The sequence below is a fragment of the Lampetra fluviatilis genome, chromosome 43 (assembly GCF_964198595.1).
Source record: "Lampetra fluviatilis chromosome 43, kcLamFluv1.1, whole genome shotgun sequence".
NCBI lineage: Eukaryota > Metazoa > Chordata > Hyperoartia > Petromyzontiformes > Petromyzontidae > Lampetra > Lampetra fluviatilis.
Genome location: NC_136317.1, coordinates 6,712,757 through 6,722,679, shown reverse-complemented (window position 1 = coordinate 6,722,679; position 9,923 = coordinate 6,712,757). Strand labels below are relative to the sequence as shown.

The following is a 9,923-nucleotide window of genomic DNA, read 5'->3' as shown; positions in this document are numbered from 1 at the left end:
AGTTTGCGTGGTTAATGCAGACTTGATGCCTTGCAAAATGTTTCTATTTGGTGTTTTAACATCTTAACACCTCCGGGTTTATTGCCAGAGAGGGTAAAACCTATTCTTATTTTTAAATCCTTTATATTAAGTTCACTTGCTTGCTTGCGCGCTTACGACCGTGCAAATCTTTCGGTCGTTTTTTAACCCACTTCCCGTGATCCAATCGAGCTGACATTTTGCACACAGACTCGTTGTGCGTGACAATTTATTTTTTCCAAAATGTTACACTTTTTAGGGAAAAATAAATTATATTTAATTACCAATTGCTTAATGGTGGCAGGCAATCATCTGACCCATAGGTGGCAGCCATCTCAAGCCAGAGGACGAGAGGACTCTAGCCGCCACGCATATAAAGGATTTATAGTGAAAAACTTAGTTTTTACGGGTTAATTTTTTCATACACGAGGATCCACCTGTTGCCTTTGTGTCCCCGTGTGTGTCAGTGAGCGCGAGTCGGGGAGCAACAAGGATCTGTCCCTAGCCACCGCTCCCTCCCTGCCTCCCTCCGTCCGTCCGTCCGTCCGTCCCGGAGGGCGGGGTGAAAGGTCGCTCAGCTCATGGCCGTCACAGGCATGCAGGTGCTCGGAGCCTCGCTGGCCTTCGTGGGCCTCGTGGGGGTCATCGTGTGCACGGCGTCCAACGAGTGGCGCATCACGAGCCGTGCCAAGTCGCTCATGACGGCCTCCTGGGTGTCGCACGGCCTCTGGAAGCAGTGCACGGCCAACGCGATGGGCAGCATGCAGTGCAAGCCCAACTTCACCATGCTCGACCTGGACGGTGAGTGTGCCCAACGGAGGGACGGGCGGACGATGAGCGTCGGATACAGGCGCGTTCGCAAATGTGATTCGTAACTTTGATCCAAATGGGACATTTTTTACTGGTAGGAACCTCCTGGTTCCACCAGCCCACAGGGGATTTTTGTGTCCGTCTGACCGTCGTGCATCCAAAAATGGGAGGAGTGGGGCTGGGTGGAGAGGGGAGGGTGGGCAGGGGCTGGGTGGGGAGGGTGGGGTGAGGCTGGGTGGGGAGGGTGGGGAGGGGCTGGGTGGGGAGGGTGGGGTGAGGCTAGGTGGGGTGGGGAGGGTGGGGAGGGGCTGGGTGGGGAGGGTGGGGTGAGGCTGGGTGGGGAGGGTGGGGAGGGGCTGGGTGGGGAGGGTGGGGCTGGGTGGGGAGGGGCTGGGTGGGGAGGGGCTGGGTGGGGAGGGTGGGGCTGGGTGGGGAGGGGCTGGGTGGGGAGGGTGGGGAGGGGCTGGATGGGGAGGGTGGGGAGGGGCTGGGTGGGGAGGGTGGGGAGGGGCTGGGTGGGGAGGGTGGGGTTGGGTGGGGGGTGAGAGGGGTGGGGCTGGGTGGGGAGGAGCTGGTCACCCCGTGGTGCCCTTATAAAACTCAACGTTTAACCTACTCACGCCGGCTTGTGCCCGCCCTCACAGTCGGGCATATTTGCGGAATACACCACGCCGCCGTTGACCCTGGCTATTGACCGAGCAACCCAACGTTCCTACCAGCTCCCTCCGCAGGAATGTGTTTTTGTGCCAGCTTCAAAGTATGTAGTGTTCGCCTTTTGGCGTTCTCTGGTCTGCCACCGGTGAGACGAGGCCATCAAGAAGGCTGTCTCTGCTGTAGACCAATCGGTTTCAAGGACAATGCCATCTAAATTTATCAGAGGATAGTAATAGGTTTGTACCCTTTCAACTGGTACAAAACTGACACCTTTATACAAGGCATCATGTTTGCAATAACCACAACACAAGCAGTCAAAATGCAAAAAAAAAACTCTGATAATGATATGCATTGTCCTTGAAGTTGATTGGTCCACACCCGAGACAGCTTTTCTTAGAGCCTAGTCTCCATTGGTGTTGGACCAGATGACGCCAGTTGAAAGGGTAAAAACCTATAACTATATTTTGCCACTGGTATTATCAGAGGATGTTTGTGTTTGCATGTTCACCACAAGTACTGTATGTGGTTGATGCAGTAACTTGATTGCGTGCAAAATGTTCCTGTTTGGTGTTTGAACATCTGAACACAACTCTTGTTTTATTGCCAGAAAGGGTAAAAACCTCTTCTTATGTTTTCAAAAACTTCGATTATTACCCCCGAACGGTGTATCGATAGTTCAACCTTAATGTGTAATTCTATTGAGGGACTACTGTGTTGTTGTCTTGTTGTGGTCTGGTATTGTTGTTGTTGTTTTTCTGCCTTGCCCAAGCTTGCATTTGATGTTGCTAAATCGGCAGCAATTTATTTACTTTTGCATTTTATACGTTTTTATATTTCGTGATTTTCTTACCTTTCCTTTTTGTTTGTTGTTGTAACTTTCCGACCCGCCCATACTGGACATCTGTGAAATAGAGCTTCATAGCTCATCGGATTCCTCCTGCAGGCTAAACAAAGATTCAGATTCTGATTAAAGTGAAAAAGGTCACAATGATATCCTGCTGCTGCTGCTCACATGAGCATCGAGGCATTGGTACTCACCTCCTGTTTATAGCCTTCAGCCAGTGGTGGAAACTCCACATTCCTATGGCGGGGATGAGTCCATCCAAAGACGACCCACTGTTGACTTCCTCACAAAGTGGTGCTCATTGCTTAGAGGGAGGGAGGGAGGGCCTAGTCACCCCCCCCCCGCCCCTCCAAAAGCAGACCTCAAGTTGAAGGCCGTTTTCATTAAATTTGGTGACAACGGTGATGATTAGACGAGAGAGAGAGAGCACTGCCAGCGAGATGCAACATTGTGAGGAGTACTGTGGGTGGGCACGCGGGGTCACGGTGTGGGCCAGGGTGGACAGCCAACGGTCCCGGCACGCGACTTCACTTTCCGCTTGAAACACGGCCATAGATGGCCACAGAGCAGAGGTCGCAACCGGGTACCCGATACCCGTACCCTACCCGATACCCGGCTACCCGTACCCGACCGGGTACGGGTAGCCGTTTGCGACCCTGGTGCGGCCGGGTACGGGTACAGGTAGACCATGAGTCACTGGTGAGTAACCGTTTGTCACTCATTTCGGGTAGGGTACGGGTAGCGTACGGGTACCCGTACCCGGCCGGGTACGGGTACCCGTTTGCGACCCTGGTGCGGCCGGGTACGGGTAAGGAATCAAAACCCGTTTGCGACCTCTGCCGCAGAGGGACTTTATTCCGTCACTCCCAAGCATCTTAGCCACGCCCTAATTGGGCACTAAAGGGGAATATCTTCGAACTGGCAATCCTATAGGGTTTCCAGATGTCCCATTGTACACCGAACCCAGACACATTTCTCAGTCAGCCGAGGTCAACCAACACCGCGCATTATCCCGTAATGAAACTCACCACAACAACACCGTTACCAGATCTCGGCACGAATCAATTCCTGCTCACCCGCTGTTTCCCCCCCCCCCTCCCACCCCTCCCCGACCCCCGTGCAGTGTACATCCGCGCGTGCCAGGGCCTCATGGTCTCGTCGGTGGTGATCGGCGGTCTGGCCGCCCTCTGCACCCTCTTCGGAATGAAGTGCACACACGTGGGGCCCTTGACCGCCAAGTCCAAGGCGCACATGTCTCTCTTCAGCGGCATTGCCTACATGTTCTCAGGCACGCTCACTCACTCGCGCGCGCACGCACAAAGACACAGGTCCCCCGTATAGCATAGTAATAGGTTTTTACCCTTTCAACTGGTACACCTTTTGGCGTCATCTGGTCCAACACCAATGAAGACTCGGCTCTAAGAAAAGCTGTCTCGGGTGTGGACCAATCAACTTCAAGGACAGTGCATATCATTATCATCATCAGAGTTGTTTCTTTTTGTTTGCATTTTGACTGCTTGTGTTGTGGTTATTGCAAACATGATGCCTTGTATAAAGGTGTCAGTTTTTGTACCAGTTGAAAGGGTAAAAACCTTTTACTATATTTTGCCACTGGTAAAGGAGGTCTCATAGTGTAAACGCTTCCCCCGTATAGCCTTTAACACGCCGTTGGGGCAAGTGCTGTTGGCGAGCACCTATTAAGGCCGGCACGGAACTCGTGGGGTGTGGGCGGTCAGCACGGTCGGCTACGTACGTGCATACGGGAGGCCCAGGACCGGTTCAAATATTCATGGCTGATGTTGGTCGTGTGCGAGAATTGCACCCGGGTAGCCGCGTTCGTAGCGCAGCGATCTAACCACTCCACTACCGCTCCCCACAACCACGCTAACCACCGCACATTCACGCGTACACACGCGCGTGGGAAAGGGGATCCAGCCAAACACTCCAAGCCACTCTGCTCCGCCTGTTTACTTAATCATTTTTATTTAAGTCCGCCTTCAACGACTGTCCCACGTATTCCGTTGGGATTCCGTGATATCTTCAAAACATTTAGCGCAATGGCTGCGCACGCGACCTTTGCTTCGCTCACATTTGTAGTGGGGTCGAATCAGGCCCACGCCAAGACTGGGAGGCAACACTTTTATTCTCTAACACGACCAACGCTATTCAACGTCCCACGGTTAACTATGTACATTCCGAGCGACTATGCACATTACAGGTTAACTACGCAAGGCGGTGGCCACCGTTCCTCACCACCTAAGGGGCCGTCCATAAATGACCTCACGCACCTAGGGGGGGAGGGGGGTCAGACATTTGTGACGATGTGTGACGAGGGGGTGGGTTTGAGAAATGTGACGTCACATGAAAATGCGCAACTTTAAATAAATACAGACAACACGTTCTACTTAATTAAATAGACTTGTTAATAAATGTTTTCTCCTACATCAGAGTGCAGCGCCACATTAAATACGCACTACAATGACAATAGTTTAAAGCGATTTGAAGCATGTTTTCTTTTCAAAATGGGAATTTGGTTTGGGGGGGGGGGGGGGCAGAGCTTTGTGACGTCATATTTGAGGGGGGGGGGTCTGACTTTTTGTGACGCCGTGTGACGAGGGGGGGGGGGAGAGTCAAAAATCGTCCAAAATCGCGTGACGTCATTTATGGACGGCCCCTAACCACTTGATCGGATTCCCTATACGGAGACTGAAGAGCGAGGATCAGAGAAGACGACTTCTTTCCCGGATTGAACAGCCCCGCTCCCTCTCGGGGCTCAGCTACCAGAGGTCGCAACCGGGTACCCGATACCCGTACCCTACCCGATACCCGGCTACCCGTACCCGACTGGGTACGGGTACCCGTTTGCGACCCTGGTGCGGCCGGGTACGGGTACGGGTAGGCAGTGAGTCACTGGTGAGTCACCGTTTGTCACTCATTTCCCAACGTCTTGTCTCTTCTCACAATTCAAGTTCCTAGAATCAACCCACCCGCGCCTGCAACATGGCTTCATCCCAGAGGTCGCAATCAGGTACCCGTACCCGACCGGGTACGGGTACCCGACCGGGTACGGGTACCCGACCGGTACGGGTACCGTTTGCGACCCGGTCACGTGCTCTCGCGGGTTCGCCCAAACTGTCATGTCCTGACTCGACCTCGTGACATCTGCAAGCTGCCCTCTTGTGTATAGTAGCCCCACGGTCGCCATAGAACGGCCCATTGACGTCGTTACACATTTATCCTGAGCCCACCTCTGCAGCGAGTGGGCTCGCAATAATCGAGCCTTGTTGATACTATGCGACACGCCACCGTGTTGGTCACGTCACGACTCAATGGTGGTCGAATGTGTCGTAGAGCCCTGATATGAAAATTGCAGGACATGACGACATTTTTTTGCACGTGGTGATCAAACGACGTGTTCTGTTAGAGTATGGTGCCGAGGCTCTTTAGACGAGTTCTAGATTTGAAGCTTTCGTGACTGCAAGGATTCATACTCTAAGGTTTTTTCGGCAAAGTCACGTAGGTAAAAAAGAAAATTAAAATTAATAAAAGTAATAATAGAAATAAAATAAAATAATAAATCACGACGTTTCGGAGGCACAGCTAGATTTACTGTATCAAGTGAGGCAAACATTCCAAGATACAAGTTCTCAAATACAAGTTAAGGGGGGAGGAGTTGTACATTGAATCCTGGAGTTCGTGACCGCCACACCTGATCCTCCCACAATATATAATTGTTTTATGCGGAGCGAAAGAAAATCAACGGCTCGTGCGTAACGATCAACTTATTGGGTAAAACCATAAACGTGCGTCAATTCGCCCCCGCATGATGAAATCTGTTCGCGTTACTCGCGGTCTTATCGTTGTGATCGTGATTATTACCGTGACGATTGTTTCCACCCCCCCCCTCCCACTTGCCTCTCCCTGAGCAGGGGCGGCTGCTGTCACGGCCGTGTCCTACTACGCGCACGCGGTCACCATCGACTTCTACGACCCATATCTCATCGGAGCCAGGTGAGCGAATTTGCACGCTCGTTCATCTTTCGAAAACGCTGCTGCTGCTACTGCTGGGACACGTGTGGCCCCCGAAGAACTCCGTGACCTCGGGACGCAGGCATTCCCTGCGTCTCCACGCTGATGCTTCGGTCGATGGGCGACCGAGCTGTTCCCCGTGTGACCCCCCCAAACTAAACTTAAAACAACAACAAAACATTTCGGTAAAAGTCACGTAGAAGGGAAATAATAAAATAATATTAATATAAAACAATAAATAAAAAGTGACCGTAATATTATTTTATTATTTCCCTTCTACGTGACTTTACCGAAAGAACCAAGAATATGAATCCCTGCAGTCACGAAAGCTTTAAATCAAGAAAAAAAAGATTCATTTTACCAGGTAAGGCCCACGGAGTTGTGTAGCTTTTTCTCAGATGCGACCTGGCCACAGATGATCGCTCAACGAAGTGGCTTATCAGCGTGTGGACATTTAAAGCAACCAAATGCCCTAAACGCGTGATGTTGATTCAAAATGTGGAGGGAAAACCCATAGGACCCACAGCAAAATCTACGCAACCACGGGGAGAACAGGCAAAGTCCAAATATACAGCAGGCGTCGGGCTCTGGATCGAACCCACGACCTCTGGGAACACTTTCTCGCTCTGTGTCATATTGTTTAGTTTCACGAGTTATCGTTCAGCTGAGTGCACGCCGCTCGGTTTTGTGCAGCACCTTTGAGACCCTTGATGAAAGGTGCAATATAAATATAATCATTATTTGTGTTGTTGTTGTTACAAGACAAACTTCTCCCCGTATAGCACACACAGGCTGCTGGGGTAAGCGGCCTGAGCGTTTGGTACATTCCCTGCAAGTACACCAATCTATCCTTACGTTGCTGCTTGTTGGGCGTTTGCTTCGCAATATTTGCGAACGGAGGTTCCATTATTAACGCATCGACAGCCGTAGCCTTTCCTCTTTGTCGTTTAAGGCTTCACCACGTTGTAAAAAAAAATCATCCTCCAACAACAAACCAGTCGAGGTTTCCTGACCTGCCCTTTTCCCTGTGATCCCAGGATCCACCGGGTGATTTTGTTACTAAAAAAAGAAACACAATTCAAAGTTTTTGATTTAAAGCTTTCGTGACTGCAGGGATTCATATTCTTGGTTCTTTCGGTAAACTCACGTAGAAGGGAAAAAATAAAATAATAAAAATATAAAAAATAAACACAATTCAAAGTGATTTACCGCTCAAATAGCGCGCGGAGTGTTGGCGCTCCATCTCACGTTTACATCCCTGAGCCGGCCTCGGAGATTTCACATCCCTAAATTTCGTGGGCCACAATGCACCCGTGAAGGTGTTCGTCCTGTACGTGTGGTGAGGTGGGTCCCTGTGTGGGGAGCGGTAACCCGAGTTCAATTCCCTCTCAGTGCCAACACCAGCCAAGATGATCTAAAACGGTCCTGGGCCTCCCATAGGTGGACTCAGCTACAAATTAGTACCCACTAGCGAGACAAAAACGACCGGCGTGCATCTGGCCACCCACCCCCTCGTGTGCCGTGCCGACCCTTCGTAGGTGCTCCTCGCTAACGGCGCTTGCCCCCTGGCTACAATGCGGTGGGGCTGGATCTCTGTCGTCTGTGTGTCCCGCAGGTACGAGTACGGCTCTGGTCTCTACGTCGGCTGGGCCGGCTCGTGCCTCGTGCTGCTGGGAGGGGGCCTCCTCCTGTGCGCCGCCTGCAGGCAACAGCGCGAATCATCGGCGGCGCAGCCCTACCACGCGACACCCCGCGTCTTCCAGTGAGAATCGCGCGCAGTCACTAACCACCCCCCCCCCCAGCGCACAAGCTTCTATTGGGGGGAAGGGCGCTGTCCGTCGATCTGCAGGGGGTTCGCGGCCCGACCCGAATCGACAACGTTCGGCGACTTCTCCGCTCAAACACGAGCGGTCGAGGTTGAGCGCTCGCGCTTCGTTTGTTCACGACTCCGAGCTCCCTCGGCGGACGCGGGATTTCCTGCATTCGCCTTCAGTGGGCGCGTTGAGTCGGTCGACAGGAGGGCAACCACGGTCACCCCCCCCCCACAGTGGCACGCGTTTTTTAATCGACTCCTGGACGGTGGGATGACGGGCTGAGTCAACGCCCTCGAACCCGGGGAACCGCGGTGGTCTCGACTTGCGCCGCTTGGCTCACAGGGCTCCACCTGAGACATGAACTGTGATCTTGCTTCTCTGCACTGGCTCCTGGCTGTGGCTAGTCGAGTGCAATGCACGATCACGTGGCTCGTATTTAAGGCTTTTGTGGGGGCTTGTTGCACTTTGTGTATTCAGGAGGGAATTCAATCCTGGCAAGGTTCCTTCATTAAGATCTGCCGATTGTGCCCTTCTACGCGTACTTTGATCTCAGATGCCTTCTAGGAGGGGGGGGGGGGTGATTGGATGTCTACTGTGGTGTGACCCCCACTGGGAGTGGAACTCCCCCTGGTGACCCCCCCCCCCCACTCGGTAGTCCCAGAGAGCTGTGATGGTCTGGCTCCTGTCGGAGAGCAGTGACACCTTTAAACCGAACCAGTTTAAAATGTTCATCCGAATTAGTTTTTTTACATACTCTCTGGCTCTTCTTCTGCCACCCGGCGCTTGGCTACCGCTCCTCTTTCGTGCACGGCGTGCATGGCGCCGTTTCGTGCACGGTGCCCGCCCTTGCAGCTGCAAATGACTCGTTGATAACTCAGGGCGATCCGCCGGCTTTGCCGTCCGCGCAAACTCCAAGCTGGGCGCGCTGACGCCCGCGGTGCCGTGCGCTCGCAGGTCGTGCGGCGACGGGCGCGCGGCGGGGCTGCGCGTCGTGGAGGGGCCTCCTCCTCCTGCGCGCTCCTCCCGGGGCACGCGCCCCGCAGGGAGGAGCGCGGGCATCTCCGGCGTGCCGGGCTCCGATCGCTCGTCCATGAGCAGCAGCAGCGGAGTTCGCGGACTCCACCACCCCAAGAGCGCGTACGTGTGAGCGAGCGCACGTACGTGTGAGCGAGCGCACGTACGTGGGAGCGAGCGCATGTAGAGATCTGACACCTCCGTCACCGCTCGACTTTCACCACGGACCGACTCGCGACTCGGATGCACGACGCAGAACAATCACGAGCGGCGTTGTGGGGAACGCGGGCACGGGCATGTTACGGTGATGTGTATTTAGTACAGCAGGGCATCGTGCGTGGTGTGTTGTTTTTTTATATATATATTCTATTGCACAAGTACCAACCATAACTCTCGAACTTCAGGGTTATGGTCAGCATGTATTAATGTTATTGATATTCTTAACGTAGAAAAATATGTAATTGAATGAATTGGAAGATGCTTCATTGACATAGAATTCCATGAAGTTATCTTGACATCGACTTGAACGACGGCGAAATGTGCTTTGCTGTAATCGATCTCTGTTAGGATGCACAGTTCGTCAGTAAGTAAACGTGGTTACTATATCAGTCAGCACAAGTGAAATGTAGCAGCCGTGAACATTCTCCCCTTACACGGCTGATGCACTGCCACTGAGTGGGGGGGGGGGCTGGTGCCGGGCAGCTGTCGGCGTGAGACCGACCAGCTTTGGCGTTGGGAGC

General features: G+C 52.9%; 1 protein-coding gene across 1 annotated transcript; it reads left to right on the top strand.

Annotated features, from left to right (window-relative positions):
- The first annotated feature begins 599 nt into the window (after positions 1-599).
- On the top strand, positions 600-9,346 carry LOC144946944 (claudin-19-like). Its single transcript, XM_078876010.1, has 5 exons — positions 600-819; positions 3,450-3,614; positions 6,256-6,337; positions 7,971-8,117; positions 9,124-9,346. The coding sequence occupies exons 1-5, from the start codon at positions 600-602 to the stop codon at positions 9,314-9,316; spliced, it is 807 nt and encodes a 268-aa protein (XP_078732136.1). The 3' UTR covers positions 9,317-9,346.
- The last annotated feature ends 577 nt before the right edge of the window (positions 9,347-9,923 follow it).

Bases quoted from the DNA above. Each gene is read 5' to 3' on its own strand.
- LOC144946944 (XM_078876010.1), top strand. From the start codon at position 600: ATGGCCGTCACAGGCATGCAGGTGCTCGGAGCCTCGCTGGCCTTCGTG. The intron at 3,615-6,255 runs GCACGCTCACTC...CTCCCTGAGCAG, and splicing joins CATTGCCTACATGTTCTCAG to GGGCGGCTGCTGTCACGGCC. The intron at 6,338-7,970 runs GTGAGCGAATTT...TGTGTCCCGCAG, and splicing joins CCATATCTCATCGGAGCCAG to GTACGAGTACGGCTCTGGTC.